This window comes from Manacus candei, unplaced genomic scaffold (assembly GCF_025592945.1).
Source record: "Manacus candei isolate 608988 ecotype Guabito, Panama unplaced genomic scaffold, ASM2559294v1 h1tg000085l, whole genome shotgun sequence".
Lineage (NCBI taxonomy): Eukaryota > Metazoa > Chordata > Aves > Passeriformes > Pipridae > Manacus > Manacus candei.
The window spans coordinates 703,774-718,184 of record NW_026138133.1 but is presented as its reverse complement, the minus strand read 5'-3'; the positions used below and the strand labels follow the sequence as shown (position 1 = coordinate 718,184).

Genomic DNA, 14,411 nt, shown 5'->3' with positions numbered 1-14,411 from the left:
AGATATGAACATCTCAGACTTTCACAGAATGGTTGAGGTTGAAAGGCATCTTAGAATTTGGTTTTTGTCAAAACAGTCAGCAGTTTTACAGTCATTGCTAGATACTTAACCTAAATTAAATGGTACTATGCCCATGTTTGTAGAGGCAAGAGCTTCCAAAAGATTCTACAGAGTCTCAAAGCAACTTCTTTCAAATGTAAAAAAAAGTTATTGGATAGCAGTGACTGAGAGTTTTCAGCAGTAAATTTGTTCCCTCAGGAAATAAAAAATTAAAAATAAAACAAACAAAAAAACCCCCCCCCAAAAAACCCACCATACACTAATTCTAAGAAAAAGTGAGTACAAAGTTGAGTTAAAAAAGAGATATTTTGCCTCTGTACAAAGACCAATATCAAAATTGCACTCAAAAATGACATTGTGATAGCCTCCACAAGAGGTATAAGGATGAATATATGATATTCAAGAACCATCTGGTCACGATCCTGTGCAATGTGCTCTAGGAAGACCCTGCTTGAGCAGGGAGGTTGGGCCTGATGGCCCACTGGGGTCCTTTTCAACCTTACCCTTATCAAGACCAAGCTGGATGGAGCTCTGAGCAACCTGGTCTAGTAAAAAGTGTCCCTGATCATGGCAAGGGCTTGGAATTCGATGATCTTTAATGTCCCTTTGAACCCGAACCATTCTATGATACCTGTTTTGTGATTCTATCAATTTTTAGCACATTGGTTAACATTCAAAAACTCCAATTAGTGTCATTGGGAACTTGAATGATTCTTAGCCTAAGTACTATTGACCAGTTTGCTCTAAGTGTCAAAAGAGTGTGCTCAAATGGCTTCAACAAACAGAATAAGGTCAATTTATTTTAACTGAAATTTCCTTCAAAACCATAATTATATTTTTATCATTAATTTACTTAAATTATATAGGTTTGAGAAATATATATGGAAGAATATTATTTAAACATGAACCTTTCATGAAAAGACAAACTACCCAACATTATGCTGTCTACAAATGAAATATATATCTTCTTATATTTCCAATTATAAACCTGCTTATGCTATTTACCTGTTGCACTTATACACTAGACATATATTTTAAGAATTAAAAAGTATTGCTTTTAATCCCAATTAAATGAGAAGAGCAGTTTGTTTTACTTTCACAAAGTCAATATTCCCTTTTGAATTTGAGTCAGCCTTATTGAATTTGAATATATGTCCTTCGAGTCAAGGATTCTCTTCACAATTATTTCTATATATCAAAGTGTATCAGAGTAGTACTATAAACTAAACTATAAACATTACCAAAGCAATTCTGCCAGATTTGTGAAAAGTGGAAGGGTTAGCATTACATAGTTTCCAGCTGCCCCAGATTAGGGCTCAAAAGCCTTGGTGTCCTACTCCACTGGTAACTTTCTGGGTGACTTTGGGTAAGTCACTATGAAGTATGTGCCTGAATTTTGGAATCCAAAGTAGACCTAATAAATATTTCAAATACTATCCCTGTGATTCATGACTTTCTAATCTGTGTATCTCCCCTCCTCCCACAACTCTATTTATTTTCCAAGCTGAAGGGTCCTACACAGGTCAATCACTTTTCAGTCAGAAACTTATCTATGTGTTTGATGATCTTTGCTTCCTCTGAACTTTCTTCAACTTTGCTAAATTCTTCTGAAATGCAGAGAAGTCAGAGCACCAACTGGAGTCAAGGTGCAGGTTGATTTATACAGCAGTGGGTTTTCTGTTCTGTCCTCTACTCTTTCCCTAATATTTAGTTTAAAAAGCACTAAGGAGTGCTTTTTTTAAGCATTCTAAGTATGGACCTGAGGACTATGAAGTGCTCCTAATATACTGACTATGTTAGAACATAAGAGATTGCTGATTTTACTTAAAAGAGTAATGATCAACAGATCTCATAATTTTATTTGCAAACTCTTCTGATTCAGTTTTCACTGGCAACTTCTCTTCCCACACTTCTCGAGTGGACAGACTGCAAGACAGTGACTGGAAGAGCAAAGTCCCTTACACTGTAAGAAAAAATCAGGTTCGTCCCCTGAGGAACCTGCACATACATAAGTCTATGGGACCTGATAAACTGCATCCCAGAGTCCTGAGGGAATTAGCTGATGTAGTTGCCAAGCCACTCTCCATGATACTTAAAAAGTCATGGCAGTCAGGTGAAATCCCAGGGAAAATCCAAGGAAAAACATTTTACCCATTTTAAAAGGGGTAGAAAGTCAGACCCTGGGAACTAACGACCTGTCAACCTCACCTCTGTGCCTAGAAACTATGCTAAGGCACACGGAGAACAGGGAGGTAATTTGGGACAGTCAGCACAGCTTCACCAAGGTCAAGTACTGTCTAAGCAACCTAGTGGCCTTCTACAATGGACCAACTGCAACAATGGACAAAGAAATGCCATCTCTCTGGATTTCTGTAAAGCCTTTGACAAGGTCACCCACAACATCCATTTCTCTAAACTGGAAAGAGATGTATTTGATGGGTGAACTGTTCAATGGATGAGGAATTGTTTGGACAGTTGCATCCAGAAGGAAGTGGTCAACAGTTTAGTATCCTGATGGACATTTTGGTCAAGTGGTGTCCCTCAGGGTTCCACACTGGGACCAGTGTTATTCAGTGTATTCATCAATGATATAGACAGAGGGATCAAGTGCACCCTCAGCAAGTTTGAAGACTACATCAAGCTGAGTGGTGTAGTTGACATCCCTGAAGGATGGGATGCCATCCAGAGGGATCTGGACAAGCTTGACAAGTGGGCCTATGGGAATCTCAGGAGGTTCAACAAGATCAAGTGCTAGGTGCTGTACCTGGGTCGGTGCAGCCCCTGCAATCAATACAGGATGGGGGTTGAATAGAACAAGAGCAGCCCTGCTGAGAATGACTTGGGGGTGCTGGTGGATGAGAGGTTGGATGTGACCCAGCAATGTGCACTTGTAGCCCAGAAGGCCAATCATATTCTGGGCTGCATCAAAAGCAGCGTGGCCAACAGGTCAAGAGAGGTGATTCTGTCCCTCTACTCTGCCCTTATGAGATCCCATCTGGAATACTTCATCCAGCTCCGAGGTCCCCAGCACGGGAAGGACATTGACCTGTTAGAGAAGGTCCAGAGGAGGGCCACAAAGATAATTAGAGGGATGGAGCACCTCTCACATCAGGAAAGGCTGAGAGAATTGCGATTGTTCAGCCTGGAGAAGAGAAGGCTCTGGGGAGGCCTTATTATGGCATTTCAGTACTTGTAGGGGGCCTATAAGAAAGATGGGGACAAACTTTTTAGCAAGGCTTGGAATGATAGGACAAAGGCTAATGGTTTTAAACTGAAGCAGGGTCAATTTTTACTAGATATAAGGAAAACTTTTTACAATTACAGTTGTAAAACACTGGAACAGCTCACCCTGAGAGGTGGCAGATGCCCCATTCCTGGAAATATACATGTCAGGCTAGATGGGGCTCTGAGTAACCTGATTTAGTTGAAGATGTCCCTGCTCACTGCAGATGGGATGGAGTAGATTACCTTTAAAAGGTCCCTTCCAACTCAAGCTATTGTATGATCCCATGAAATTAAGATAATTTTGCAGTTCTTGTTATGCAAAGAGAGAAACAAAGAAGCCACACAAGCTGAGGTCTTTAAACCATGATAACTCTACATGACACTATTTTTAACTGCTCATGATGGAATCCACTCTATACAGTCCAAAAAGTACCTTGTTAACCCAAACTTTTATGCTAGGTTTCAGCTATTTCATGTTGGAAAGGTGAATTTTCACAGTTCGAATTCGAGGATACTGGTAAACTCATTTTTGAACATTTCTCCTTGCCCACACCATCTTGTATCTTCTAAGATTTGTCCTCTCTAACTGTTAAATCCAACTAGCACATACTAGATTCCAGCCAGGGTACATATCATGCAAGAAGTTTTCTTATCCGGTTAGTCATAATTATTCAACAGATTCCCTACAGGTTCCATCTCCTTATTACTGTCCATCCTGTCAGCTAAGTCTTTCCTTCACAATGCCTCACTCTCCACTCTAAGCACTTTACTTGGCTCTCTATCTTTCTCCTACATATTCAGAAAAGTTCATTTTCTGAAAAGGTAAACCAATGTTCATTGCTGCAGGATTCAGACAAAAAAAAATGTATATATATATAGACATCTATAAAACCAAGCAATTAAGTAAATTAAAAACAAACAAACAAAACAACAAACACCAATGCTACAAATACTTTAGTATTCACACTGCTATTCTACATTTGTTCTTGCAATTTTCAAACAGAAACAGAGAAGGTTTGACCACCATGGTTCTCAGGAGATTTCTATTAAGTTTTCTTTCAGATATGAACAGTACTGAAATTTCACATAATGAAGATCTAAAGAAATTGCATAACTGAGAATCTCTTTGGTCGTAGTTATTGATTTTGCAGATTAACAAACTCCATAGAATAATATGTACTAGTATGTAAGGTTTATTGGCTCAGCTGTGTTTAAGTAAAAATACTTTGTTGAACGAAGATGTATATTTCAATAATTTCCAGGTGCCTGTGAATGGAGAAGAAAAGTCAAATTCTTTCAGCTTTCTCATACTGCTACTGATACATTACATGAATAAAGGGGTCAATGTTTTAAAGTATAAAAGTATTCATTGGCAGGAACTAAGGTGGGGAAAGTGTAACTGGAAATTGAAAAATTAGTTCAGAAAATTTCCTTCCTTACTTGAAGAAGCATTCATTAAAAGATTAATTTTTCATTAAATAGATTTTCTTTCTTATTTACTGGGGCATACTTTGCAAAAGGTACTTTTACTTCTGAAATTAGATAATCTTAGACAATTCTGAAGAGCAGTACCAAATGTCCTCAATCTTACTTATACTGGGAATGAGTAAAAACTGAAGTATCTTATTTAAGACTAAGAAATAACTTCTGACATAACATGTTGCACGGGTCACTTCCATATTCAAATTCAAAAGCAGAATTTTGGTTTTATTTTTTCTATCGGAAAAAGAATAACTTTCCTATCTTTAGGCAGGAGGTTATTCAGCATATTATTGTCTACACATATACGGTGTGGTTAGAGTTTTCACAAATAAAAGAGGAGGAGGAAATATTTAAAAGAGCATAAAAGCCATATTTGACATACTTTATACCTCAACACACAGCTAGCCAGTTTATATGATTAAAATTAAAACTAAATAACTACTCCACCTTTATATCCTCAAAGACATGAAAATATGCTTTCTGTCATAAGTGCAAGTGTTCTCTGTAACTACATAGCAAATGATTCTTTCTTTAGGCTGAAGAGATGGAAAGAAGAGATAATTCAGCATAATAATTTATACAGTCTGTTTAGAAAGTACATGGGAAAAAATCCCATATTCAGTTACTTCATTATCTCTTCATCTGACTGTTGTTTTCTCATCAAAATGATTTCTTTCATTGTGTCTGTGTCCCTCAACGATAGAAGACCGCCCCCTCCAAAATGAAAAATTACCTCCTAGCGCTTAAAAATCTTGAAAATTCTAGGTGAGGGAGGAGGGAGGGAAGGAAATGGGAGTAAGTCTTCCAGCAGAAATAATTCCAAAACATCTGATGTCAGTGAGTATTAATTCAACATTTAAAATTTGTTTTCTAAAGTTCGACCACTTCAGGTTTGCTTCCTTTAGTGTCCAGTAAACTTTATAATGTTCAAAACTGTTAATAAACTAACTTGAATGGCTTGTCACATTCGACCATGGTAAAATGATTTTCACTACAGAAAAATATAAATCACTTAAAAAAAAGCCCAAGCATATTATGAGAACATATGCATGTCAACAATTTTCAAAGGGGAAACAAGATGTTCCAACAGTTAATTTCAATAGTACTAAATATTTTGAATGTAAACAAGTGTTTCATTCCATGTTCTTCCCTCAGTTGTTTTATCATCTTGACACGAACAGATCATCAGTGTAATATATTACAGTGTTTGGAGGCTATGAAGCATACAGATGTATAGGTTAAAGGATCAATGTTTTGACCTTATCAAAATTAAGTATTTTGAAGGTCCAATACACTGTATAGTTTATGTACTATCAATAGAAGTGTTCAATCGCTAGAGAATAGTTAATTTTTCTTGAATTTTAGTGGATTTCCTTGGATGAAATATTTTTAATATATGTATAAAATATGTATATGTATACATATACACATATGTATTACTATATGTATACATGTATATATAATTATAAATAGTATATGCAGTTCTATATAAAATATATATTATATATTATATAAAAATAGTTTTATATATCACTGTATATAATATTTATATATGTATTAACACGATCACTAAAACCACACTGAGCGTTAAATACTTTTCCCTCTTCCATAAACCAGGATTATTCATATTACCTACAGATTTTATAGTTTCAATATATCCTTTCCTTGGTTTTTATTGTTGCTTGAAATTATGTTTTTCATTTAAATTTATAAAGTACTGAACTTTCAACAAACCTGACCTAACCAAAGAAAATGCTTTCTAAGCATTACCTAAATTGAAATAAATAGTATCTCAGTACATTTTTCTTGTCTTCTACAAAGCAGATGGAATTATTTACAGTCAGTAGTACCTAGAATATTATCATTTGCTCTTTTGTAAACAAAACTAGAAGTGTGTAGAATAGTAAATGAAACAGAAAGCCATTAAAATGTTTGAATGCACCTAAAATATTAGAGGTTTTTCTTTATGGCAAGTATGAAATTAAGAAGATGCATCTGTTAAATCATTAAAATTGGAAAGGACTCTTTACTGCACCACTTAATGCTTATTTCAGAAGTAAATTACAATCCAACAATTTAAACATTAGCACAGACTGCCAAGTTTTAATATTTAACATTAGTACTATCAACTTTTTTAAATGAAGCATTACCTTATTTGAAGTAGAAAAAGGTGAGTTAAAATTTTAAAAACAGATCTTTCTGGATGGGCACACAGAGCTAACTGTCAACAGTGACGTTTTTAAAACCTCTCATTGGCAGAATTCTAAAAATAAGTTCTTTAAAACGGGGGAGGGTCAAGTAAATGCAGCACTTTTTCTCCTCTATGACTTGACTAGAGCAAAATCAATGTAACTCTTTGCACCGTTATTGTGTGGGTGTATAGTTGTGAATAAAAGACATCTCAAGGGTGCAAAGGTGAAAAATAATCTGTTTACAAAATATAGCTCAGTATAAGATGAAGTGCAGCTAAAAGACCCACGAGTATGAAAATCCACTCCAAAAACTGACTTAAGTGACAACATATGCAATTTAAGTTTTTGTTATGTCTAGAGGAAAAAAAAGAAATCTTCTGAGAAGCTCTAGTAATTTCCTTTCAGTCTATAAAGAGAGGATTCCTTTTGTTTCCATCCATTGAAAAATCCGGTAGACATCTGGGTTGTTTTGACAATAGAAGTTCAGTGTCTTAAAAGTCACAGATTTACAATTCTGATAACTAAGTATCTGTCTAAAAAAAGGAAGGAAAAATCTATCTTCTGTCAAATAAATTATCAATGCAAGCAGTAACCTATTTGCACTGGTCTGAGCAGAAGCAGGCACAGCCCTGTTCAAGTAGCAGACTTCTACAAATGTGACTCAAGTGATGCAGCACCTTTATTTCTCTCAGGGAATCTCAAGACCATGAGTCTTCTGGTAGTAAAAAAACATTTCAGTAAGTGTGTAGTAGGTGCAAGTTGAGATTAAGATACCTACATCAGTGTGTCTGTAGTTGCACTAGACATACAAGCTATTATAAGAAATGGAAATTTAGTCATTGTAGTGCTTTAATTAGTTTTAAAGTATGTACTTAAGGACATAACAGTTGCCTGTAAGTGTTTATTCTCCCATCTTCTAGTTTCTGTGCCAGAATGGCACGCTGTCCTGATTTTTGCTGGGATAGAGTGAATTTTTTTCCTAGTAGCTGTTACAGCACCATGTTTTGGATTTAGGATGAGAACAACACACTGATGTTTTAATTGTTGCTGAGCAGTGCTTACCCTGAGTCAAAGAGTTTTCAGCTTCTCATGCTGCTCTGCCAATGAGGAGGCTGGGGGTGCACAAGAATTTGAAAGGGAACACAGTGGGACAGCTGACCCCAACTGGCCAAAGAAGTATCCCATATCATGTGACATCATACTGAACATTAACACTGAGGGGACTTGGCTGAGTGGTTGCAGCCACTGCTTGGAGATTGGCAGGGCATTGATCAGCTGGTGGTGAGTTGCTTTGTGCATCAATAGTTTTGTATATTCTTTTATCATTATTATTATTTTCCCATTCTTTTTCTGCTGTTAAATTGGCTTTATCTCAATCCATGAGTTTTACCTTTTTTCCAGCTCTCTCCCCTGCCTCACTGGGAGCAAATAGCTGCATAGTGTTTAGGTATACACTAAACCACACCATATGTTCTGTAAATTCAAATTTGCCAACACTATGCAGATGTATCTTTCACTCTAGAGCACCTCTACCCAATGCCAGCTGGGTCAGCTGTCTCACTCTGCAACCCTCACTAGCAGGATTAGCAAAGGTTCAGTTACCAACACCTAATTTGACTTGGTGCAATTTTGTAACTTCATTACGTATCTCTTTGCAACTCCCTGTTTTGCCTGCCCAAAGAGCCTCTGCACTTCTGTCACTGCTATAAAAACATCTTGGGTACCCTAGGCGATTTCAGTGATATATCAGTGCACATATATTCATGCACAGTGCTTCACAGCTCTCCAACTTTAATGGATATCTTGATACCTATAGGAGTCTAAACATAAAAATCTCACCCATGTTACAACGGCTAAGTTTTATGGCAGTAGTACTGTGTACTGTTTGTTGCAATAGCTGTTGAGATGAGGAATGAATGACAAAATATGTTTAAATTGCTAAATGTTCTGAAAAAAGTTTTCTCCTTCTGGCAACTCTAGCCATGATGTTCTGAGGCAACTTAGCTATTGTTCTTTACCTGATTGCCAATTGCTTCAAATTCTTTCTCAAAGCAAAACCAACAAAAAAAAATTAAGAGAAGTCTAACTCCATAAATAATTTCTGAATGAAAACATATTTCTATTCATATACAAAATAACTAAAAGAGAAGGAAAATAACAACAGAAAATCAAACAGAGCAAGAGGAAACTTTTCAACATTTTTTTCTCCATATTGCAGCATCCCACATTCAAAGCTCTTGCATTTATCCAACCTCAGCTCTATATAGCTGGCTGTCAAGTATTAAGAAGAGTAACCATTTGCACACTTTTAAACATGAGCATGACAATTAAATTTTATTTTATTCTGAAAAGCTGATGGATATATTTCAGCTCTTCATCTGTATTTTCCTATAAGCAAAAATTCCTAATGGCAGGCAAATGTAGTTGTGCACTCAATTTACATTTTTTACATATTTTATACTATTTTCTTCATAGTGGAGGCATTAGTTTTCATATATCTTAAACAGAAGCAAATGAACAGGAGAAGGAAGCAAAATCAGTTTAGAAATGGATTTCACAAGTGAAATAAATAGCAACGGTAGGGCTACTAATGAAACCTTCCAGAGCTTTAAAGGAGGAGGAAGGTAGAGAGTGAGAGGAAAAGGATGTGGGATATAAAAAGATAGCAAAGTTACAGATGTTTAAAGTGATGTTTAAAGTAATATTTAACTATCAGATACTGAAGATGCTTTGGTTTTGGTTTTTTCTGAAAGCCCTTTCAGAGTCTGGGTATGCTTGATATAAAGAAGGTTGAAGTTTGTGTATGCCAGTCTGTAAGAGCAGATGCTGTGAGGCTAACTTAATCCCTTCTGTCCACTTAGATAATATTATGGATTCATACATAAGAGACAGAGTGCAAAAGTAGCCAACAGAAAGCAGTGACCAAAAGAAACTGCAAATGGATGGAGTAAAAAAGCTCAACTAATTTTAGAAACAGCAAAAGAGGATTACCATTGCCAAGAAACACTGAAGCAGCTGCTTCAGGAGGATCCAAAGAAGCTTTTGTTCTACTTCAGCCAACAGTTTCTGATTCAAAGGGAGTTTTAACAAAGGAAGGAGAAGAGAAAACATCAAGACAAAGAACCCTCAGTGAATAGAAAGATGTGCTGAAACACAGATGACCAGACAAGCAAGAATAAGTGTGTCTTGGGTAGGGAAACATTTTGATTCTCTTCTAATTGACACATATCACTTTGATTATTGTTTACCAATGTCTTTTAAATATTGTATAAATCATTATCTTTCATGAATATAAAATTTCTATTAAAAGAAAGTAATACACATAATTTTCATTACTATATTTTTACATGAAGCTGAGAGTTTCCCACCATTTCATGTATCTCAGTAGATTTCATTTGTTCTGTATAAATCAATTTAAAAATTTTCAAGGGCCTGAACAGGCCTTTGCCTGTTTGCAAGGTCTTAAACAGAAAATTAGGAAAATATGGTAATTAATTAAACTAAAAGGGTGTTTACAAAAAATTACAAAAATTTATTAGGTTTTTCTGTTGTGGATTTGTTTTTTTTTTCATAGGCAACTATATTTTGACTTCGCATTACATCACTTTTAGGCTACAGTAGCTTCATATATTACACTGATATTTGGCCATGTGAGGCTGCCTTATGAAAAAGAATCTTAAAAAACCAGCTTTCATAAACTTAAGAGAATAGAAGGGAATAAGACTGTAATTAGTATAAATGCCAGGGGTTTGGAAGCAAGGGGGTGAAGGGGCTGCACATGTGCCTTCTGCCCTCAGGCAGCACGGAACTGTCCCATGCTTATCACATCTGGTTCCACATGGACCCACCACAGGACACAACTGAGCCGACCAGTAGAATTTGTGGCATCTCTGTGAAGATGTATTTAAGATAAGGCAACAAACACTGAAGAAAAGGAACAAGGTCAGAGCATGAGTGCTCCATTCCAGAGTTAGTAAAACCCTCTAGGGACTGGAGCCCATGCATAACCCACACTGGAGCAGGTTCTTCCCCTAAGAGATTGCGGTCCAGGGTCAGTGCACATCAAAGCAGAAGAAATGAGTAAGAAGAAATAAATGAAAAAAGAAAGGAGTAAGAAATGAGGAGTAGCAGAAATTAACTCCTACACCTTGACCTGAACCTCCTGCACTGCCCACCATCAGAGACAAAGTGTAATCTGTGGTGGAGTAGATAGAAGGGGAAGAAGTGCCTGGAATGAAGTTAAGCCTACAAAAGAGGAGAGGCAGGGTGTTTTTTGTATTTGTTTTCCTATTTGTTTTTGTTTTCCAAAACCCCGGTCAGTCATTAAATGTTTTATAATATGACTGTTTTCCCCAGGAGAGTAATTGATGATTGATCTTCCACATCTTCCTTTCAAACATGTTCTTTTTTTACTCTTGTTCTTCTTATTTTCTGTCCTTTTCTACTGTGGGGGTGGAGTGAGTGAGTGGCAGTGGGAGGGCTTCACTGTTACTCAGGATTAAACCATGACCCAAATATGCTAGCACAAAATGCCTACGTGTGAAAATAGAATCAGCAAGCCAAGGGAGTAATTAGGTGAAAAGGGTATGAAATGCCATGGAGCTACAGAATAAAATTATGCACTGTTCTGAAGTTCAGAATTTGGCGTCTGACCCCTTCAAAATGTTTTAGGTTAAAGAAAATTAAAGTAGAGGAAACAGTAAGAAATTAGTAATTCTGGTTACAATGGTACTATGTAGGAAATATTAAATTTCAAGGAGGGAACTCAGAAAGAAGTTACAGTTATTACTGTGTAATACAGTGACAATACAGGCTATTGAAAGATGCCCTCCCAAAAGTGATGCAGAAAGAAAAAGAGGCACCTGTACTATGTGGCTTTTTGCAAATCTCTTTTGGATTTTTATCAGGTATTCGGTTTTTTGAAAACTCATGCCAGCGCAGCAGTGAGGTTAATGTTTGAAAATGGTCTTTATAAGAAGGCTAAAGTTGTCTCTAACTGAAAAAAGGTAAGGTTTCATTTCTTAACAAACTGAAATACTTTCTGCTATATATTTTTGTTTGTTTTCTAAATGTATTAAAGATTTTTAAATATCCCATCCTTAGAAGTGTTCATGGTAGGATTTGAGCAACCTGGTCTAGTGAGAGGTTCCCTGCCCATGGCAGGGGGCTTGGAACTAGATGATCTTTAAGGTCTCTTCCAACCCAAACCATTTTATGATTCTATGATATTTATTTAATTTCATCACAGTCTGTCCTTTAGTCTACCATTGACCCAGAAACTACTCATCCCTATTACCTGACCATGCATTTTTACATTTCTACTATTAAGGCTATTTTTTATTGATCATACAGATTTAAGTACACACACTTAATGCCTTAACATGCTGAATATTTTTCCTGCTTATTTTTTTAGAGAGTTGCAAAAGACATTACTTTAATTTTACATATGGTGGGTTACTGAATCATTTGACAACTTAGCAATATACATTCAGCAATATAACATTAAAAATTAAATGAGCAAACCAAAACAATAGTAAAAACCTCATTATGTAATCACTACATTCGTAGGTAGTAAAGAGAAATAGAAGAAACACAGCATATTCAAATCTCCTACACCTACCAACTCACAGGTTTTATGTGTCTTGCATAAAACACATTTTTGAAAGTCTGTTCTCTTCCATTACGTATTACCTCACACTTTCAGCAGGAATACATGTATGTGTGCCATCTGAGACACAGTTTGTTCTTTTTTTTCTCACTAGTTCAAAATGAACAGCTCGACAATCCAAACTACTTCACTCAAACCACCAAAATAGTTATCATGTGATTTCTCAATTGTGGGGTAGATTTAATAAAGTTCCTACTGTCTATTTTTTAACAGTCCTGTAAAATAGAAATTTCCTAGTAAAGAGTGTGATTTATCATATTTGATATGAAAGATATCATGCAAAAAACAAGTCACTGCTTTTCATAAACAGTTATAGCAGCCCTGGAGCTACAGTAAGAAAGCTTCTTTCATGTAAGCTCACAGAGAATGCACATTCCAGAAGATCTATGAATCAGGAAGTCCAAATAGAGATATACAATATTTGTTGAAAATAGTAATCAAATATTTTCTGTTCTTGTATAAAATAGGCTATTTCAGACAATGACAGAGTTGTAAAATTTACTATTATCAAAGATCAATTTCATGAAAAAAACAGCCATAGGCTTTTGTTAATTGCAATTTTTACATTAGTTGACTAATTTTATCAGATTCTGCACTGCACTTTATGTAGCTAACCTCTTCCTATGCTAAATTTTCTATAAGAAATAAATGAAATTCTTGAACTAAATCCTGATAAGAATGCCATGATTTTTTTTTCATCAGATAAATGGAAAAAACACAAAAAGAGTTGCTGTCCCCTGAATATCCACTGTGGATACTGAAAAATATTATTTACAGTATTCCCATACACTAATGAAGTTCGGTTCATCCACACTTCATCAATAGAATGACCTTGTTCCAAAGGGTGATATCCTCAAATTAATGCTTCAGATGATTTCACTCTTATTCAAAATACTGCTTGTTCATAAAAATAGTGGGTAGAATCTTACAAGTTAATTAAACCTTTAATAGCACAAAGCATTCAGAAATAGGTAGTAAGAGATAATAGTGACTAAATACTACATTAGTAAATAGAAACTTACTGTTTTACAAACATAATTTATACAACTATAGAGTCAATTACATAATTTAATTATAAAACCATGATTTCTGTATCTTTTATACAGTATTTTCCAGAATATTAGGACCTTTTTTAAAACCTAAGTACTGTCACAGGCTAAATTAAAGCAGGTATCTCCTGATAATAAAATACCTATACTCTAACATGCTGTAATTTGATACAGCAGGTTGTACAACAAAGTATACTTTTATGAGGATTTTTTATGAGGGGCACTTCCCATTTCCTCTAAAACTTCAGGCACTATTTATCCTAACAAAAACAACCACAACAAAAAATGTATTTCTTTAAATGTACCTTGGTAGTGAGCACTAAATCCTCGGTATCGGTGATTGTTGTCTGTTACAAAATGTAGTCTGAGCCAGTTTTTGTTGCTGATAACTGGAGGAGGTATATTCATTCCAGACAGCCTGAATCAAAACAAACAAATAAAGATTATTATTAAAAGATTTAAAAATTATCAGGAAAACCTTTATATTCAAAATAGTATTCACTGACATGCCCCCTACGGAACTTTTTATTTATCAGTTAGTAGAGTTTTAACAAGCATGAATAGTCAAAGTTGTCCACTATGCATGACCAAATGATGGGATACAAATGAGTGCTAATCCAGAAACCATACAATCATGTTTTTGGTCAGACACAGCACTGTCAAGATGCAACTACAATGGCACTCAGGCTAGAAAGAATTTGTGTCTATCCAGGTCGGATAACGGGTATAGTGGGT

The 14,411-nt window shown here is 35.6% G+C and overlaps 1 protein-coding gene and 1 long non-coding RNA gene across 5 annotated transcripts in view; one reads left to right on the top strand and one right to left on the bottom strand.

The window, feature by feature from the left end:
- The window catches only part of CSMD3 (CUB and Sushi multiple domains 3), a 619,378-nt gene that overhangs the window by 375,905 nt on the left and 229,062 nt on the right, over positions 1 to 14,411 (bottom strand). For all 4 annotated transcript variants that reach the window (XM_051812144.1, XM_051812141.1, XM_051812142.1 and 1 more), the window contains exon 6: positions 13,982 to 14,094. In XM_051812144.1, coding sequence (XP_051668104.1) covers positions 13,982 to 14,094 — 113 coding nt within the window. The remainder of the gene's footprint in view (positions 1 to 13,981; positions 14,095 to 14,411) is intronic.
- Positions 1 to 14,411, top strand: part of LOC127482125 (uncharacterized) — a 244,313-nt gene that overhangs the window by 212,143 nt on the left and 17,759 nt on the right. The gene's annotated exons all lie outside the window — the stretch shown is intronic.